This window comes from Arachis hypogaea, chromosome 5 (genome assembly GCF_003086295.3).
Source record: "Arachis hypogaea cultivar Tifrunner chromosome 5, arahy.Tifrunner.gnm2.J5K5, whole genome shotgun sequence".
Lineage (NCBI taxonomy): Eukaryota > Viridiplantae > Streptophyta > Magnoliopsida > Fabales > Fabaceae > Arachis > Arachis hypogaea.
Genome location: NC_092040.1, coordinates 35,134,614 through 35,155,816, shown reverse-complemented (window position 1 = coordinate 35,155,816; position 21,203 = coordinate 35,134,614). Strand labels below are relative to the sequence as shown.

Below are 21,203 nucleotides of genomic sequence, written 5' to 3'. Positions count from 1 at the left end.
TCTGCATGCATGACATGGGAGTATAGAGAGAGGAATTTAAAAGAATCTAATGGCAACTATAAGCAAGTTAACACTAAACCTATAATGAACTAATTTAAGTAAAACTTATTAAAAAGGGAACATAATAGTTTATCGGATCAAGAAAATAAATGGTTCATCTTCATCTTCTATAGAAATTGATCTATGATTTATTACCTTTTAATTAATTACTATATTAATGAACCAGAACACCATAAAAAAAAATTTGGATTGAATACAATCAACTTTTAAGAATGTTGGGCTTAGAATAACCATCTCATTTATATGAAAATAAACATGCGTCTCAATCCACAACATACATTTCTTACCTTATTAGACTTTTCACCTTCCACGTCGTAAGAATTGAGAAGATTATCACTTGAAAGCGTGGTATTGCCGTCGGTGAAGGAAGCTGGGGCATGAGAAAGCGGTTCAACAAAATTGGACTCCATTGAAGGGGATATGAGAGGTCATGTACCTGTGAAGCGGCAACCCCAACTCTCCCCTGTATTAGGCCGGATCAATCCGAGATGAAGATGCGGCGAGGGTGGACGCATTGGGCTGCGGGGGCTGCAGGATGCATGGACGCGGTGGCCTGCGGGGGACTACACGGTGCGCGTGTTGTGGGTTGTGGAAAAAAATTTTTCGTCGGTTAGGAGGCTGGTTGGACGTTAGACCAAAAGGAGGCGGCATCGGCTGCAGGTATGCGGCTATGGCTGGCGTCCAGGACTGTGAAAGTCCACCGAGAGTGAGAGAGGAGATATGACTAGAGAAGATGAAAGCTGTAATTGTTCAATATGCAAATCCTTATTTTTTAAAATTTGAAACATGGTTATTATTAATTTAATTAATCAAATCATTAATTACATTTAGAATTAATTTACTTTTTTAACTGTTCATATTGTTCACCAATACTATTGTTCACCTATATTTTTCCTTCTGTTAAAAAGTCTTGTTCACACAACACTCTTCATAGTTAGTGTAATTTTTTACTTTTAAATAAATAAATATTTACAACAATAATTTTTATTTATTAAATTGAATTATTATACATAAAATTCTTATAATGTTAAAAAAATTATATTAAAATAATATTTTCATTACAAATTATTTTATATTATTCGACAAATACTTAAATTTTATTTATATTAGTTGACAAATGAAAGATTATTTTATATTAACATTAAAAATATCTTATGTATTTATTTCTGTTAAAAATATTGTTACGTAATATAAAATTATACAAATATGATTAAAATATATGTTCATTTGAAAGATTGCGTATGTTAAGAGTAGTTAGTTTGGTATTTTTTGGTACTCTTTTCTCTATGTTATATATTTGAGGGTTACTCATTGTAAACGCATGACACACTATTAATCAATGATATTAGTTTTCTCTACAAGTTTAGGGTTCCATCCCTCTCTTTTATCCATAATCTTTCTCTGTTCATACCAAAGCTTAATACAAAGCTTTCTCTTTTCTTTTTTCTTCCTTTTTTTTCTACCATGCCAATCACCTTATTAGATTCATCTACCACCAAACACTCAATTTCACCAATTTCTGATAAATTGGTGGATAATAATTTCAATACCTAGAGACACCAGGTTCTTCTCACAATTCAAAGTCTTAGTCTTAGAAGATCATTTGTACCAATCCAAGGTTCCAACGCAATTTGAAGAAGATGCTGCCAAGAAAACAAAGGTTGAAACCGTTGAATTCAAGAATTGGAGACTCGATGATCTCACACTGTCTACTTGAATTCTTGCCTCAGTTACAACACCATTCAAGAATAAGATCCTTTACTGTTACAATTTTTATGAGGTATGAAACACACTTAATGACTACTTTGAAGATTCATCAGTGACCAGAATACAAAGCTTGAAGGCACAACTGAAGTCTGTAAAGAAAACTGGCACCATTCTTAAATACCTTAACAAAATTCAGCAATTAGTTGATTCTTTATATGCTGTTGGGTACAAGATTCAAGAAGATGATCATATCTCACCTATTTTTGATGGTCTACCAGAAGAGTATACAGTTTTTAATACACTGGTCATGTCTAAATTGTCCTCATACAAGGTTCCAGAGGTTGAATTGTTCCTCAAAGCCTTTTATGATATGATTGAAAGGTATAAGAAACCTCAAGGAATCCTTCCTATAGCTAATCTTGCTCAAGCTCCAACATCATATGGTTTTCAACTAGATGGAAGCAGTAATTTTAGAAGAGGTCGTGGTGGAAGAAATGGTCATGGACGTGGCAAATTCAATTACTCTTCTCCCAGACCACAATGTCAACTATGTGGAAGGCAGGGCCATATTGTTTAAAATTGCTTTCATCATTTTGATCCAAATTTTCAGAATGTGGGTTCGACTTCTACACAGGCATCACAACAAGTTCTTTACTTAACCATGTACCCACCACCGCCTCCATCTTCCTTCCATCAACCTCGTGCTTACCTTTCAATTCCGTCCACTACAAATGCTTACTCAGTATCTGATCTGAAATTGAGTGCTTATGAGTTTGACCATTTTGAAAACCCAAAACTATATAGGTCTATTGTAGGTGTACTTCAATATGTTACAATAACTAGACCTGATCTAGCATATTCTGTGAATAAGGTATCCCAATTCATGCATGATCCAAGATTGCACTACTGGAAGGCAGTCAAACGGATACTCAGATACTCAAAGGGAACCTTAGATCATGGAGTTGTTTTTCATAAGAGCTCTAACTTTTGTTTATTGGCCTTTTCTGATGCAGATTGGGCGTCCATCACAGGCTACTGCATCTACCTTGGAGACAATGTTATTTCTTGGAAGAGCAATAAGCAATCCAAGGTTAGTAGAAGCAGTACTGAAGCAGAATACCGCTCACTGGCTGCTACTCAAAGTGAACTTGTGTCGATTCAACAACTACTAAAGGAACTACACATTGTTCAAACCATAGCCCGTACTATCTTTTTGCGACAATTAAACTAAAATGCTTTTTAATACGTATAAGTAACAATAATTATATTTTGTAAAATAACTTTTAAAATTTAAAATGATCATAATAAACACAAATAAATGAAGAATTTTGATTATGAATGAAGTTTGACATTAATAATTTAATTAAAGATAAATCTAAATATTTATTGTTCTATGAGATTATATTAAAATTTTTAATTTTGATAAACACAGGTTATTCTAAAAATTATCTCCTTAAATATTTAAAAAGCACCATCCAACTTTTTAAAACTACAAATATGATCACATAATTTTTTTTATTTATCAAACCAAATCATATCCATAATTTAGTTAGGGGTAATGAAGCGATTAATTGGTCACGTATGGTATATTAATATTAGGGGCGGTAGAATGGGCTGAACCTGCCACCAAAAACGATGGACCGAGTTCTTGCCCAATAAAAAAAAATCCGCCAAACCTACAAATTTTGGCAAGAAGGGGGTGGAATGGTCCGTAAGAGCCAAAAAAATTTTAAAATAAAAGAGTGATTAGTGTTATAAAATTAATAATTATATAATTTTTAAACACATTTTTTTATTTTTTACTTTTTTTATTATTCTTTTTGTTATTAATTTTATTTATTTATTTTACATTGCTCAAATTAAGTGACTTATTTTTTGAAAAATAATGATTTTATTGATGAATATTATTTTAAACAATCGTATCGAAGTTAAAATTGAGAAGAAGATAATAAAAAATCATATCGTAATATGACGTTTTTTATTTATCTTTAATTTTTAATTTTTTAAAAGATTCAAGTGGGCTAGCTCGCTAGCCCGCTATCTCGTCACAAAAGCGAGGTGGACTAACATTTTAGATCTACTTTATTTTGCAGGAGGAATTTTTTAAACGGGATGGACTACTCTCTTTATCATCCCTACATAATAGTGTTATGTGTCATAATATTAGTGTGGAAATGATCCCAGAAGATATATCAAGCTACATGTTTACTAGGAGTATTTTTGGAAAGGTCTTGTCCCACTTAGAGTGGAGCTGTTTGTCAGGTTTGCCTGACTGGTAGGGTAAATACGAAGGAGAGACCGAGTCGGTTTGGAGTTATTTACCAAAAAGATACTTTATGTATTTTATGTAACAATGTTGTTGAATGTGGCCATCACTTGTTTCTTGGCTGTAGTTTTTCTTGACAGGTATGGTGTGCTTGGATATCATATGTTGGTATGCAATGGGTTTATCCGGATACGGTAAAGGAGCACTTTTAAAATTGGACTGAGATCTCAAATTGAAAAGAGGAGTGTAAGAGATGGATGGTGTGCTTTTGCGCGATAATTTGGAACGTATGGTTGGAACGAAACTGGAGGATTTTTCACAATAAAGGAAAAGGAGTTAAGAAGATTATCAACATGTCATTTCTGAGCTACAAGGAGTGGCTAGATGCAGATTCCTTCTGTTGTTGATGGCAATGGCAAAGATAACAAATGGAGATCTATATTTGCTTTATTTGTTTTGCTTGCTCCTCTTAATTTGTTGTTATTCCTATGGTGTTGTCCTCTATGCTTCTCTTATTGTTGAGCTCTTCTTTCAAAAAAAAAAATATCTTAGTGTCTTACAAAATTACAATACAATTTGTTCATCTATTATTTAGCATGTCATTAGGGCGTGTGAATCAAATTAATTATTGACTTTGCACTAAGTACACATTTTAATATCTAAAATTAAATGTTGTTAACTAAATTATTCAATGAACTAGCTTTTCTCACCTCTTGTTTTGTAAAAATCAAAATTTCAATATTTTTTAAATTTATGAATTTCGTCGTCTATTTTTCATGTGTTGTTTAAAAACACATTTTTTTTTATAAATGTCATAAGTTTATGATTTTGATCATTAAATTTTTTACAATAAAAATATTTCAACCCTATCAATTTAGGAGTAATCCTAAAAAAGCAATTTAATTTTAAAAGAATTTAAAATATTCCTTTTAGACTTTAATCTTAGTATAGCATGTATTACATAACTAAGGTGTTAGTTGCCAATAGAGATAGTTCCGTAATATAGCTAGTAGGCAAAATTAACCCGTAAGGAGTCACTAAGTTAGTTACATATCAAGTAGTTGAGAGAAATTTATCACGTGTAATGAGAGTGCATAATAACAAAGCACTATATATACTCAGTTAGATCACTCTAGAGAGTGTGTTTTGTTATTGTAAGTCCCACTTGCTTATCAATCGAGAAAATGAACCAGAAAAGCCTGGTCGTTTCTCTTACTCTCACACAGTCACACTCCTTCAACTGCATCTAATCAAGAACCAGCTCTTCACTCTTATGAACTCACCCCTTTCCACACAGTGCGGTGAGTGTGGAAGAAAAGTTGAAGAATTTATAGGTGCATTGACAGAACGAGCATTGAACAAATCCAAAATCTTGAAAGATTCGAATCCATGGAGGAAAACTCATCTTCATTCCTTCAATCAAAGTTCAGACTCGCAAATCTGCTCAGTTAGGTCAATCTCATGCAAATGAATTATTCCAAAGCTCGAAAAAGTCCAATCTTGGATCCAACGAGTCCATATTTTCTTCGTCGGGATAAAATCTTGGAATTGCGTTGATCTCAACCGTTCTTGAAGCAAACTACTATCATATTTGGGAGAAAGCAATATGGCGTGCGTTGAAGTTGAAGAATACGGTGAAATTTGTGGATGGTTCAATCAAGAAGCCAGAGAAGAGTGATTCTCTGTTCAAAGCATGACAGCGATGTAATAATTGTGTAGTTTCTTGGATCAATCTCTCATTCAGTTCAGAGATGATACAAAGCATAATGTGGATCAATCTCTCATTGAGTCATAGGTATTGCCAAGGAGATGCTGTCAAAATCGCCGAAAATTAGGAGTTGCTTGTAACGAGGCAAGGAGATTCAATGATAATCTCATATTACACCAAATAGAAAGGAATTTAGGAGAAATAGATAGATAACATTCAACCAATTCCTTATTGTGTCATGCATGAAGAAGATTGTAAGTGTGAACTGAATGTGATGAGAAGGTACAAAGAATATGCTTGTGTTGTATGGTTTCTTCGAGATTTGAGTAAACAATTCTCTATTGCCCAATCACAACTGATGCTGATGAAGCCATTGCCCAAAGTAAATAGAACATTCTCTTTACTTTTACGACAAGAAAGATAGATGAGCAAGCTGAAATGGGAGAAAATAGAAATCTTGTTAGTCAATAGAAACTTAGGAGATTTTAATGATGCAAAGACGGATATGTTAAACAGGAAAGGAGTTTAAGATTTTGCACTTACTATGGAAAGAGTAGACATTTGGTAGATGTGTGCAAGAAACGTGGATAACCTCCACACTTGAAGGATGGTGACAACACTAGCTCAATTAACATGATTGCTGATGAGAATTGTGAAAAAAATTATCAGGAATTTTCAAAGGGATGGTAAAAGAAATTCCAAGTTTGATTCGAATTCACGTCAAAAAGAGGCATTGCTTGTTCAATTGAACCAACAGGATTCACAACCGAGATCAAGATTTATTTAGATGCCTGCTTCTTAATCCAGGAAGTAGGGAACTCCAGAACATGCTAAGGTTGCCGATATCATTAGCAAGATCCATGAGATGATGCTCTGTAATTGGAATGTTGGCCTTGTTCTGGTACACCACTCAACTAATAATGTGGCGATTTAATGGCAAAAATACCAACAAATAGTGGTGCTCAATATATCGAATGGCTTGACTTTAAATTTGGAAATATTGATACATACCACAAAGGGGTTGGTTCTTAGTCTAAGACTAGACTCTAGACCTCATTAATCTTAATTATTTTGTTGTATTAAATCTGTTAAATAGATTAATTACTAAATTAGATAGTGCTGCTCGCTCTATTTTTTAGTGATTTTCTCGTTAGTTATTACCTTTCACTAAGTGCACACTTGATTACTAAAAAAGGTGTCGTTTATTGTCAGGTCAATTCCGAATTAGGTGGATTATTACCATGTTGAGTGTTGATAAAAGAATTTAATTTTTTTTTGTTTTGTTTCTAAGTGATTTAGCCACATAAAGTCTGATTATTTCTTGTTTTGTGGAACATTATATTATAACATTTTTTCTAATTTGCTATTCTTGAGTTGTTGCTGCTATGTTGTGTGATTAAGTTGCTATTTTGTTTGTTGTCTGCATATTGTTGTTGCTATGCTATATTATTTTCTGCTGCCATGTTGTTGAGTTACCTGTTGTTGCTATCATCATTTCAATGAAGAAAATTTACTGAATTTTGATAATCAATGATAAATTTTGATATTAACTTTTGTATTTGAGATTGTGTTACAACTTGCAATTTTAACTTTTGTACATTTATGAATTTACACGAGTATGTGATTTTCCATCCTTACTTATAATTTTATTATAATTTGATTTTAATTAAATATCTATCTGATTCGAGTTAAATAAGTGGTTAATAAGTATAATTATTCGTGTCATGTATGTGATAAAAGTGAAATTATAATTTTAAATTATTTTTTTAAAATTAATTTGAATTATAATAATTTGATTAATAACTTAAGATCAATGCAACACGAAGTAATAAAATTACATTTGAATGCGGATAAATTTAACCAACATATTACTGATCAATTAAGCGCTTTTTATTTTTGATATGGAGAAGAGAATGTAGTAATACAACACTGTGGAAAAGAAAGATGTTTTTCATATATAGAAAACGGACCCTCCGTTTTGAGTTTGGAAAAAAATAAAAAAAGTTAAAAATTCTAATCAGACGGTCCGATTTGTAATTTCAGAAATAAAAAAAATTTTAATGTTAAAATCGGACCGTTCGATTTTCATTTTAACAAATTAAAAAAAATAAAAAATATAAATCAGACCCTCCAATTTGGTGTTTATTTTCTTCTTCAAGCAAATCGGACCCTCCGATTTGTAGTTTATTTTTTTCTTCTAACAAATCGGACCGTCTGATTTGAATAAAACACCATATAAAAAAAACACCTAATCTTCCAATATTAATGTATTCCACATGTATTTAACCAATATAAAAAAAATTAGCCATCAATTAACATTTTTCTTTTCTTCGTTAATATCTCCTTTACACTAATTTTTCCAAACATGTTTTGTTGCACAATATTTATTTCATACCGCATGCCATCGGCTCATCTAGTTATTTGTTTATCCCACCCATTCTTTTTCCTTTTTTGTTGTTCATATATTATACCATAACCATCAAGTCATCACTCATCAGTTCAATTTTAAATTCACGTTACTTTTCAAATCACTTTACTTTTGCTCTAAATACTAAGCACCACCAAGAGTGTCACTTGCTTCCCTTCTTCATTCGCCGAGCAGTGTGCTTCCTGGTAACTCAGAATCGAACCGGCTCGGCGTCCTTCGTCCTCAGCCTCGTCCGTTGCGGCGTTGCCGCCTCCGCAAGAAGTGACTAACGCTGAAAAGGTTAGTGAGAGCACTCAATTGACAGTGCCCAATGGGTGTGGATGCGAGATTTGCATCTTTGTTGCAGAATTTGAGGGTGCAAGATCCATGGGTTCCACCAAGCACATGGGAATCCATACCCTCTGAAAGTGGACTCCGCCCCTCGTTTCCTTCTTCCTCCGTCTCAGATCAAACCCTCTCCGCTCTCTCTGTAAGTATTCTTGCATTCACAATCCCAACAAAACAACCACGTTTTCCTTCTATGCATTTCGAATGGGTTAGTACATACACTTGGAGGAAGTATAGGGAATCATCTTTTAGTTAGCAAACATTAGCTAACTTTAGTGTATAGATTTATAATTTAGGATATAAGGTTAAATGTTTATGATTTAGGTCTAGAATTTAAGATAAACAAAAGTAATTTTTAAAAAGTTGGCTGATGTTGGCCGAAAAAAGTTGGTTACCTAGCACTACTCAGTACATGGAGTGATTTGCCTCTACTATTTTGGCCTCAGGAATCAAGTCTTGTGAGGCTGGCGACAAATGCTTTGCAAGGTGTAAAATCATCTGTTCTCAGCATCCAACAACTCTCTGCCTTATTTTGTTCTGATCCAGCTGACAGGACCTTCCACCACATTTCCAGTCTTTGGAATCGGGCTTCCAGCACTCGATCTTTGGGAAACTTGCTTACATCTATAGGGTCCACCAGCTCTCTAGTTATTCTTGTCCGTGAATTTGTAGGTTATTTTACAATTATGAATCTACAGGACAGTTTTCAAAGTCAAAATGATCAAGAGTTCCCTCCTTATAGTCTTGTTAATCAAGCCTTTGCAGTTGCTGTGGGAAAGGTCTTGGAAGGGTACCTTTGTGGATTGGACACGGTTCATGCATCTATAGCTTTAAGATATTCATCAAAGGATGTTGATGTTGATGTTGATTTCCCTGCATCCGGATGTTTGAAGAGTGTAGTGCATTCTGAAATTACGCTGCTTGAGTTTTACTTGCATACTAAAGAATTAAGAACTTGGGTTGAAGCCCTTGCAAGCATATGCAACCTACAAAAGTGGGTCCTTCGCTTTTCAGAAATTTCTCTGGAGGAGGTGATTACTGAAGCTATGGCTGAGTTTCGTCACTACTACAGAGGAGGAGATCTATTGACATTTTTGTATGCACAGTTACAGGTCAGTGTACGTGAATATCAACGTATGATCCATCTCGTTTTATTCTACTATTATTCTAGGGTGTAAAATTCTTACAGATCATGATTGGCGAGAGTTATTAGCATAGTTGTAAAATTGTTCACAAAATAGACCCAACTTTAAAGATAAATCAAGATATAGGGATAATTTGTTCTCTAAGCTTCTGCCATTGTATCATATTTTTATGCATCATTTTATATCTGGATTATGGCTTTTGCTCTATTTTGGTTCCGGGGATTAAAAAATGTGGATTTAACGAACATGAGAATGTCTTTGACACATGGGCATGGCCCGGAAATGGTGTTACTGTGCTTAATAGATTGCTACTCACTTTCATATGTCACCTTCTAGCGAATGCAAAAAGTAAGGGGGAAGGGGGTTTGGGGATTATTCCTTTGTGGCCTTGTGGATAACTACCTACTTTCAGAAAAAAGCATTGCACATGCTGTATTGTGAATTAAAGCATATTGCCTATATACATTCTTTTCTACATTTCTGAATTTTCTTTATATTGATATACACCTCTATGAAATTTAGGTTGCTGATACTGCTCATTGTACACTTCTCAAGTTTCTCTTTCTTCAATCATGTGAACCATATTGTGGGTTCATAAGATCGTGGATTTTCAAAGCAGAAATCCATGACCCATATAAGGAGTTTATTGTAGAAAACATGGAGTGTTCACCTCCTAAGTCTCATCTTAAATCTAGCAATTCTATGGACGTTCCATCAACACATATCAGAGTAATTCCTGCCTTTGCTGAGCTATCGACAGTTTTTTTTTTTTTTTGCATCATAACTTTGTTTATCCTTGTTATTTTGATTCTTATGGTGGGACTCCCTAACATCAGGTGAGAGATGATGTTTCCATTCCTGAATTTCTTAAAGACTTCCTGGTTCCACTTGTTAGAGCTGGTCAGCAGCTGCAAGTATTGTTAAAATTGGTTGAACTTTGTGTACATGTTACTTCTGGAGAACATAGTTCTGAAGACTTTCTTCCTTGCTGGAGTGGCTTTGCTAGTAGTATTACATCTTATTCTTCTCCGTTGACTTTCAGCAGAGATGTTATAGATGTTATGGTGATTGCAAGGGAAAACTATTTTGAAAGGATGAATGAAAAAATTGATAGCCTACTCAGCAGCTTAGAAATCAGATACCAACGGGTAATCGTACTGAAAATTTTGATCCTTGTGTATGTGCACTTGTCACTTTTATTTACGTTCAGTTATTTTTGTATTCGGAGAAAAGAAAGGGATTACTAGGCTAGCGTATTTAAACATGTGGAACTGCAGAAAATATCTGAGCCAACTTTATTGACTTTTTGTACCAGATGTGGACATTTTATTTTTTTTTAGTACAATTATTTAGGTAACAATATGGTTAGTTTTGAATGTCAAACAATATTTTGATATAGTAGATATAGTTGAAATATATTTATTTCTCAAATTTGTGTTGTCATAATGTCATTTTCTCTGTATTTCTTTAATATTCATGCAACCATGATTCTTGCCATCTTGATGGTGTTAAGCCTAGAACTGAAATAGAAGTGATATTGTGCTATAATTGTTATATTAACTGTTACTTGTTAATACAATGTTTGAAATTTGAAGTGCCAACAAATGCAAATTTCCCCTATTCTTTGAAGGGATGTTTCTTTTGCGATAGTTTATGATGTAGCAATGAACAATCTTATATGGAGTAAACTTGTGTCATCATAATCAGCTGCTGCCAATGATATTTCTCATCTTTTTACTTTCGTCAAAATTAAGATTTTGGGATGGGCCACTTAAGGGGCAGTGAAAGCATAAGATATGGTCCACTAGGGACTAAAATTGATACGGAAACCCAAAAAAGGACTGTTTTCCCATTTACGAGCTGGTTCTTATTTCTTTCCATGTTTTCTCCTTGATTTCTTTTTGAAGGTAGCTACACATGCTTCAGTATCTTTTGATAATGTTGGAGGAGATCTTGACAAACTAGAACAGGTCATGGAAGAAGATGAATCTATTGTCCGTTCAACAGCAGATAAAAGAAGTTCAAACATGTAATCTCCCAGTCTCCTCTCTCCCAAATTTTTGTGAGCATGTAGATACATTCAATAAGTGCCATGTTTTGTCTCATCTGCTATTTGGCATTTTGTTTTTTGTCCTAAATCTGCACTTCCCTTTGTAATTACTTAATTGATTTTGTATAAAATTCTCAGGGATGCTGATAGTATGGACTCTGATTCCTCAAGAAGACTTCACGAATTATCTTTGTTGGATGATATGTACAGTTCATCTGAGAGTTTGTCCTTAAATGGCTCTGAAGAGCAATTGGATTCTGATCAGCATCATGACTGGCCTTGTCTCATAGTTGGGGGACAAAATCAGTTATCTGCTTTAAGTTTCTTGAAGGGTACTACCTTGAATAGTTCAATACAGGATTGTTGTCATCATGAGAAGCCAGGGAGTGATTCACATGGAATTTGTGATAATACAGATGCCAGTGATCATTTGCTAAAGTCTTCCCATGAGGGAGTGATATCAAATAACATGTCTAATCCTCTAAATTCAGGGAATTCACAGTTCCCTTGTGTATTCAGTATTCAGTATAGATACACTATGACTGACAGTTATTCAGAAATGGGGAACTTATTGAATAACTCAGTTGATGATGATGAATCAATTGTGCGAAAGATAACTGAAAAGCAACCAGGATCCCTGGGATACTCCATATCATGCCATGATGTTTTATCCATTAAGGATAATTTTATTTGGACAGCCACAAGTGAGGCTCAACCTGATAATAATTCATTTACTTCAAATTTGTATACTTTACAACTGCAAAAAGTTGGTCATAAGTATAATATTCCTAATCTCCTTAGTATGAATCCAATGTTAACAAGAAATGAGTTGCTTCACTGGATGGATGGGAGTGGAGAAAGATTCAAAGCCAACCATGAACGTCCTTTCCCGTATGTAAACTTTTCGACAGTGGAGGACCCATGTAAGGTTTATATGGACAAGTTATTCATCGGTTCTAGAGCTACAAGTGCATCTTCAATTCCATTGAATGGTAGTGCAGCCAATTATGGTAACAAGAATACTAAATATGGTGAAATGGGAATTGGTACAGAAGATGGGCTGGCTGATATCCCCAAACAAAATTTTGATGCTTCATTGGACTTGATGGACCATAAGCAAGATGCAGTTGTATGTGGAGGGAGCACTTGGGAAAGATTGCTACATAGTTTTAGTGATACTAAGAATTGTGGTGCTACTCGCAGTCACAGTTTTTCATCAGCCTTTGAGATACCACTTGATATTATACTTGACAAATGCTTACTGCAGGAAATCATGCTTCAGTATCCTTATCTTTGTGTTCATTAATTATGGTTAACTTATTGATTGGTTTATCTAAAGTTTCTTATATTTCTTCTTTTAGTAGTCTTTTCCTCTGCATATGTTTCATGAAGGTCTGATTCAGCAATAATTCTGAATTGGCTTGTTTTTCTGATGAAATCGGTATGTGCCTAACAACTGGAATGCAAGGATGTTTAAGGGGCTTTTTATAGAGCTGCAGCTGGGCCTTTCATTAGTTAGGAGTTGCGATAAACACAAGTGAAATGGTGGAGTGAAAATCAGTCTAGGGATTGCTGATGAAAAGAATACGGTAGTTAGTCTCTGGAATATCGCTCTGTATTCTATGTTTGCTGGTCACATTGGAAAAGAAAAAAAAAAAAAAAAAGAAGAAAACACTCTTGAATGAACATTCTATGATGATCTGAACCAGTTCTATCAGGGACTATTTTGGTGATAGGAACTGCGGAACTACATTGCACGCTTACATGATCCAGAAGCTAAAAGTCCATAAGGAAAAGCTGTAAATAGTATTAATTGATTTAGACATTTTTGAATTTGATGGTGCTTAAAAATGATAGTATTCTGCAGTAATAACAGCCAGGCCTACTAGAATTCAGAGAATATAGAGTGAGTGATTCTGAAATAGTCATTGTTATTCTGAGAACGATAGAGAGTACGTGAGATTTATATAGGGGGACATAGTTAGGGTCTTTACATTACTCAATCAGTTATGGATATGTCAGTGACAGTTGTTACTAACTGTGTATTCTGTATGAGCAGTAATCTACTACTGCACTCTAGACCTTCACTAAATTAAGAGCTTATCCTTTTAGGTAAGGCAGGTGGCATTGATCAATCAATGCCATATAGATTTCTGCTCCATCTAAGAAATGTGTTTTACTCCAATGTTGCTTTTCTTTAAAGATATCAGATACAAGTATGTTAGCAGACTAACCATCAACGTGCTTGAGGAAGTATTTGAGTTGCAAGAGCATCTTTTGGCACTGCGCCGATATCATTTTATGGAGTTAGCAGACTGGGCAGATTTGTTCATCTTATCTCTTTGGCATCATGTAATTCCCAGATCCTGATTTACACGATGACTTGCAAAATCTTTGGCTATGACCTGCTTATAGTTTATAATGATGCAAATTTACTCATTCATTTGCTTTTTATATTCTTTGTTTTACTTGAAATCACAGAAGTGGTCTGTTACAGAAGCAAATGAGAGACTCTCAGAAATTCAAGGTCTACTTGAGTTGGCCATTCAGAAGTCTTCTTGTGAACAAGACCCTAATAAAGATAGGTTGTTTGTGTACATGAAAGGACATGGAAAATTACCTCTTTCCAATTCTGCTATAGGTACATCCATACTACTATACTATAGAAAGGTGATTTCACCAGTTGGTAATTGGTATCCAATTGTTGCTTTTCCTAAAGAAAAAGGACAGCTTAGTGCACAAACATCTCGTGTTAACGCAAGGTCCGGGAATGGCTATATATATATATATAATTTTTTTCCCCACAGAGAATCATTATTACAATGACCAGCTATGCGGGCCATAATAATTTTAAATTGCTAGCAGAAGTCCTTTTACTCTATCAATTTATTTATTGTGTTAGAACACTATAGTGTTATTTGATTTTTTTCTTTAAACCTCTTCTTTGTGGATGTTGGTACCTGAAAGTATAATATCTGATAATGAATTTTCAAATAATGTCAGGGGTACGCTCTTTCGATTTCTTAGGACTAGGTTACCGCGTGGATTGGCCGCTCAGTATTGTTTTGACACCTGCTGCATCTAAATTATATGCTGATATATTCAACTTTTTGATACAAGTGAAGCTTGCCATTTTCTCATTGACTGATGTATGGCGCTCATTAAAGGTGTGGTTTGATGAAATTTTATGTTTTTTTTTGTCTCCCCTTTAGCTTATTCCGTTTTTGGATAATTATTATCCATGTTATTAGGGTCTTGTTACGGCACTTCTTAAGGTTATTTAGAGTAGAAATTAAAGTTTGTTCTTCTATAAAGCACTTGTTAAGGTCGCATCTACCCTCATGAGCATAGACGAGCCAACTGCAAACATGATTCATGATTGGATACAGTAGTGTTGTTTGTTCCATGTATCCAATTCCACCTAACGGGATAAACCTTTCTTGTTGTATTTTGATGTATTGTAGCTCATTATTATGCACCACCATTTTTTGTATTGTCTTCTACAAATATCATTGTGAATTTAATGTCTATAAGATTTTAATGGAAATCTCACATGTAGAAGCTTCCATGTATAAATTACAAACAATTGGTACCAATATTATACCTTCAATGAATCAATTGATAATACATGTATGGTTGGTTGATAGTAACGGCAATGCAACAAATTCTATGCATGAGCTATCAGTAATGTTGACTACTAAGGGTTTGATGAACAGGATTTGGTGCATACAACTGAGAAGGATCTAAATTCTGAACTACACCATGATGAGACACAACATCTTAATATATTGACCATGATGAGGTATTCCTCAAGCGTCTTGCTATCTTTTCAAGGATATGCTGAATGTTTGGGCCATGTGGTCTGGATGGCGACACTAACCTGTTTTTTGACATGGAAAATATTTGAAATTCAGCAGTTTGCAAATGTTTTTCCATTGTCTATTAAGGGGAAGTTAATGAGCATTACTTTAAATAGTTTCTTGAATAAATTCTATATTTCGAGGACTAACTTTTAAAAGCATATTTGTTATTCTAAGCATCCTTTGCTCTACTCTAACTGACAGGCATCAGATCAACCATTTTGTATCTACTTTGCAGCAGTATGTAGAATCACAATTATCTCATGTGTCATGGTGCAAGTTGCTTCATTCCCTTCAGCATAAGGTTTGAATTGCTGCATTTGATTATATATTTATCTAGTTGTTATTAATTGTGCGTTGATATAGAAATAAGGGTGAAAGAGTGACCAACTCAGTTAGGTTAGTTATCTTTGGTCTTTATTTGTTTCATTGCTAGAGCATTTTGAGTTCAGTGCCTACTTTAATTGCAATAATTGCTTCAATGGAATTGCATTTTTAAGAACGCACGAGAGTGGGCTGTGCTACATTTTTTTTTCTTCTGTATTATCTGTTTAGGGTTATAATTATATCTTATCCTCCTTTCATTCTGATAAAAATTTTCTTTTCTATATAATGACCATGGAAACAGAAGTAAGTAGTATTAAAAGACACCAAAGAAAATACTGAAACTGCAACTTCAACTTCATAAGTACGATCTGTGAAGAACCAAACAACCCAACTTCTTGGGAATTTGTTTTATCTCTACTTGCAAGACGAACTCATGATACTAGGACAGTTATATATTTTCTTCTATTTCACTGAAATGTCAATTTCATGTCTTTTTGGGTTAAACAAAATATGATCTGTATAGCATTATAATTCAGTTATTATATAAAATGCTTTGGATATTCCTATTGATGTAGGTGAAAGATATGATGGATCTTGAGTCAGTGCATATGGAATATCTTGCTGATTCATTATGCATGTGAGTTTACATCTATTTGTTGCTTCCCAGTTACTGGGGATTATTATTGATAAGAGTAAATCGCCATTTTTGACTATCAAAGATGTGAGCGTCGACAAAACTAACCATAACAGACTAAAATTAACTTAGTATCCATGAAAGATTAGATGTGGTTGACAAAACTAACAAAAACCTTAATCATAGGTTAATTTTGTTTAAAATGCCTTTATTACCCCATACTCTTTTTCCTTTCCCCTTTCTTTTTCTTCTATCTCTTCCTCTTCTAAAATTCTCTAAGAATCGCTGCCATTATCATCACTAACAGCACCAACGCAATATCCATCATCACCCAACATACACAAACCCTAAAATTTTCAAATCTGAAATTACACTTAATCAAAATAATTTCGCAGTGAAGCTTAGAATCTACAACTATGAGAAAGCTAAAAACGAAGAGTTAGAACAAGAACAAGAAAACGAAGAACAAGAGGAAGAGGAATTGGAGTAGGAGGAAGAGGAATAGTTCAGCTTCAGTTTTCCTATCCCATGATTTCGCCAGTTTCCGCCGATGATGTATTCGATAATGGCTAGATCCAGCCAATGTATCCCTTTTTTTTATCATAAATCTTCTTTTTTTTAGACGAGTACGAAGCGAAACATAACTACGGCCGCGTTGATGGAACAACAACATGGCGAGGCTCCATTTTCCTCATCGTCGGCTTTGATGGCTGCAGTACCAAAGAGACCTTACTATGAGTTGTTGCTGAAGATAGCGGTGAAGATCCAACGTTATTAACTTTCGGTGGTTAATCTCAATGGGTTTGCTTCAATTCCATCTTCTGACATCTCCAGAGGTGAGGAAGCTAACTCATTAATAGTTGCATTTGGATGATAGGTGGCAATCATCAAAACTATGTTTCCACAAACCTGAACCTGGCCATGGAAATTTTTAGCACAAAGATGTTAATTGATCACTATTCAACGAAGCTTCAGTTTCGGTTCATAGCTTCCAGTTAATTCTTGGTACTTTTTTGCATTTTTGCAATTTAAAAGATGAATTTGAGATTCAAATTCCCATGTCTCTGGAACCACGAGGTTAATTTCATTGTTAGGAGTGATAGTTGTTATAAATTTAGTGGTTCAATATTCTAAATTTCCATATAGTGAATTTGTAATTTCCCCTGCTGGCAAGATGACTAATTTCTCAATGGATGCATCTATGGTTAAGTCTAAATTGGAAGGTAATATTGTTAATACACATCCAAATGGTTCAACTCTTGCATCCAATTAGATCAAGATTGGTGGGTGTATGATGTTCAGGGAGAGAATTTTGATTTCAGAAGAGGAAGAGGTAGAAAGGAAATGGGAAAGGAAAAAGAGTGAAGGGTAATAATGGTATTTTCAACAAAATTAACCTGTGATGAACGTTTTTGTTAGTTTTGTCAAGCAGATCTAATCTTTTGTGGATACTAAGTTTTAATCTGTTATGGTTAGTTTTGTCAGCGCTCACATCTTTGATGGTCAGAAATGGTGATTTACTCTTATTGACAATTTAGAGCTAGTGTTTTTAGTAATTGTGATTACTTAAGGTTGTATATTGAAGTATGAATTCTGTCTCTAAATCCTTTTCTTCTTTAGAAATTCTCCCCTTTAATACCATCTCTGGAAGACAGCGATGCTTATATTGGTGCAACATGCAATCTCTACTGGTTGGTGGATCTGGATGTGTGGTTGCATGGCCATACCCATCTTGTAAACTAGATTGATAACTGCGTTTATGTACTTCAGTCTGATGGGAGAGCAACTTCTGCATATAGTTCTTTTTTTAATAAAAACTATCCTTGTCAATAAAACTTATTTTTCTATAGGAAAAAGTCTTAAAGCTTCATGTCTGTCTCCATAATTACTTACACTTGGAAACTCGCAGGATAACTATATTTTTTGCTGGTGCTTTCCCTAAATAAATTAAAATGTTATACAATCCTCACATTTGCACCTTTTATATTTTGAGATGGGTTGATGTATTTATTTCTTGAAATATCTCAACCATGATGAATTGTATATGTTCCAATAAATTATTTTAGCTTACATTATTGTTGGTCCTTATAATTTTATTGAATATGTTTGAATCGTTGCCTGTAGTTTTAAATTGTTTCTAGAGTAAATACTCAACTCAACCTTGTCCATTTTCCTAAAAGACATAGAGCCCCTAACAAAATAAAAATGACAGAGCAGTCTCTTACCCGTAACCATTCACTTTGTGAGACACAACACGTAGGTTCTTTTTCACCCAAAACAACATCATTTTGGGTGAAAAGAAAGGACTATCTAGTCCCTCAAAACGATGTCATTTTGGGTAAGGACCAATATGTCTCAAAAAGTAAATGATTAAGGGTCTTTTGTTGTTTTAGGGGCTGCCTGTCCTGGAAAATGGATAGGGGTCACAAGGGTGAGAATCTATGTTATGGAGTTAAAAGGGTCGCACCCGAAGGATTGTGGGACAGGAATGGGCAAACGGGAGATGAGATAGGCACGAGTTCCATCCATATGTAAATGGGGAAACTAATGTTTTCTCATGGATCCAAACTAGTAGATTTAGAGTAAGGTATCGAAGTTAGTATGTCATGCTTATGTATTTAGTTTAGGCATGATCCATGACAGAGCATATTGATGTCATTTGATTTGTGTGGTCATCCTTGCTTAGTAGGATGAGGCTCTGTTTTTGTTTTTGTATTACTCTATTTAGTAATGTATGTGACATCTGATTGATGGATTCTAATATTCGGCGATTTGTGTATTAATGGGTATATTCATTTCAGATGTTTCCTCTCTGATGATACAAGGGCAGTAGGCGGCATTATTGAAAGCATTTTGCAATGTGCACTTGATTTCCGATCTTGTCTTACAGTTGGTGTTTGGAGGACTGGAAGCAGTTGGGAAAATTTATCGGGCAAACTTTCCAAAATCAATATACCTCAGGTAATCTGCGCATGAATATACATCTTCAACCTCACAACACATTGCAGGTCTGATAATTTGAGTGATAGTTTTCTCCTACAAATTACACCCACTAATCTTCCTTTTCGTCCTCTCAGCTTAATAGGCAACCAAGTAGATCACTTCAACTCAATATTGTTAATGGATTTAGCGTGGCTTGGGGAAGTTAGTTTGACCAATTGGTATAAATATTTTTGTTCATATTTTCTGGGAGCCATCAATTTTTATTATTTTTTACATGCAGAAAATGGTAAGCATGGATGATTAAATAGTTTTGGAGTGTCTTCCTGGATTTAAAGTACCCAGGTTGCTCTCAGCATAGCTGATCCAGCTTAACTTTCTATAAACATAAGGGTTTTAGCAGCACATGCAGTCAGCAAGTGTACATGTCTCTTTAGTCCAAAGGGGCCTTGATGATGTTCTCAGTACTGGTGAGATCCAAGGCCATCAGAATACTCAATGGCCCTGTTCCATGCTGTAGATAGCATATGAGGAAATGGAACATCCAATGTGGAAAATCTTAGCCGCCTTCTGAAATGGTTGGTCCTAGTAAACAACATGTTGACTTGTCTGGCTGAATTTATTTTGCAGGTGCTTTCCATAAAGCAGAAGTTCGATAGAAGCCTAAAAGAATTGCACAATTGGTATATTAAGGAACCTAAACATGGGAAATTTGGGCGTCATTTCTGGGAATCTCTCGATTATAATAAATATTATTCACATGTCATCAATGAAATGGGGCAGTATGGAATCTGAAGTTCGTCAGCAGTTTCGATGAATTGATGGCTATGTACTATCAACCGAGGAGTAGAAGCTAGCCCAAAGAGTTTTTGCCCTCTGTGTGGCTGGGTGTTTTCAAAATCCTCTCAGCATTTCCAAGATACAATTGATATGGATATCTGGAATGGATATATGGTAATTGGTAAGTGCCTAGACTGATAATGAAGGCAACGAAGACGCATGTCTCCAGATGAATTTGCAGACAGCACGGCAGTACAACTGAACTGTGAGGATTTCGTTGGATTTGATGATACTATGCATTGGATGACAAGCAAAGGAGGCACTGAAGGACTGCAAAGGCACTGAGGAACCAAGAATGAAAGCGACCAAGACAAGGCACAAGACATCTTTGGCCATCTTAGTTATTGCTACAATTTCAAGTACTTTGATTTTGTTGCAACGATTTCCATAGCTGATAACCCCAAAACCGACCATCATGTTTCAGCAGATGATGACTCGACCGTTCTTATATTTTGCTTGTTTTGAATGCTTGACAAACAATGACTAGAGAGAGAGAGAGAAAGAGAGAGAGATCCAACTAAAAATATATTAGAATATTAGGCGATGATGGTAGAGTGTGTGCTTATTAATTTATTTATTTTTAAAATTCCTTTTTCATTATCGACGGTAAGGAAGCCCGAATCTTACTCAGAGGATCTCTTTTCCGCATGAAGAGTGCAATTTATTCTGCATTTGACATATGTAAAATACTAAAATTTAAAATTTAATTTTAAAATGATTCCTGAGTAAGGGTAGAAATAGACGAGGTTTTACCCTTAGCAGCTACATCACCATGTAGCCACTGCTCCAAATTTCCATTGTCAACGTATTCATAAACAAGCATCCTGAGTGGTCAGCAAAAGTGACATACCATTTACATTTGAATCAGAAAAGACATTATTACAACAAAAGAAAATAATACAAGTCATGTG

The 21,203-nt window shown here is 34.7% G+C and overlaps 2 protein-coding genes across 9 annotated transcripts; both read left to right on the top strand.

The window, feature by feature from the left end:
• Nucleotides 1-2,428: 2,428 nt before the first annotated feature.
• On the top strand, nt 2,429-2,998 carry LOC112803433 (uncharacterized mitochondrial protein AtMg00810-like). Its single transcript, XM_025846927.1, has one exon. It carries the CDS (start codon nt 2,429-2,431, stop codon nt 2,996-2,998), a length of 570 nt encoding a protein of 189 aa, XP_025702712.1.
• A 5,053-nt stretch (nt 2,999-8,051) lies between these two features.
• On the top strand, nt 8,052-20,889 carry LOC112801185 (uncharacterized). 8 transcript variants are annotated; one of them, XM_025843772.3, is made up of 14 exons: nt 8,052-8,638; nt 8,943-9,608; nt 10,164-10,370; nt 10,478-10,789; nt 11,549-11,670; nt 11,830-12,972; nt 13,902-14,043; nt 14,173-14,332; nt 14,695-14,858; nt 15,408-15,493; nt 15,756-15,855; nt 16,454-16,515; nt 19,314-19,473; nt 20,083-20,889. In XM_025843772.3, the coding sequence occupies exons 1-14, from the start codon at nt 8,480-8,482 to the stop codon at nt 20,245-20,247; spliced, it is 3,648 nt and encodes a 1,215-aa protein (XP_025699557.1). In that variant the 5' UTR covers nt 8,052-8,479; the 3' UTR covers nt 20,248-20,889. The 8 variants fall into 8 exon arrangements, 3 of the variants coding, with proteins under 3 accessions (XP_025699557.1, XP_072093182.1, XP_029154147.1); XR_011881994.1 differs by having other exon boundaries at nt 8,107-8,638; nt 14,176-14,332; nt 15,790-15,855; XR_003201781.3 differs by having other exon boundaries at nt 8,107-8,638; nt 15,790-15,855.
• The last annotated feature ends 314 nt before the right edge of the window (nt 20,890-21,203 follow it).

Excerpts from the sequence above, each read along its gene's own strand:
- LOC112803433 (XM_025846927.1), top strand. The coding sequence starts at position 2,429 with ATGTACCCACCACCGCCTCCATCTTCCTTCCATCAACCTCGTGCTTAC.
- LOC112801185 (XM_025843772.3), top strand. The coding sequence starts at position 8,480 with ATGGGTGTGGATGCGAGATTTGCATCTTTGTTGCAGAATTTGAGGGTG. Across the intron at positions 10,371-10,477 it reads TTCCATCAACACATATCAGA|GTGAGAGATGATGTTTCCAT; the intron begins GTAATTCCTGCC and ends CCCTAACATCAG. Across the intron at positions 10,790-11,548 it reads TAGAAATCAGATACCAACGG|GTAGCTACACATGCTTCAGT; the intron begins GTAATCGTACTG and ends TTCTTTTTGAAG.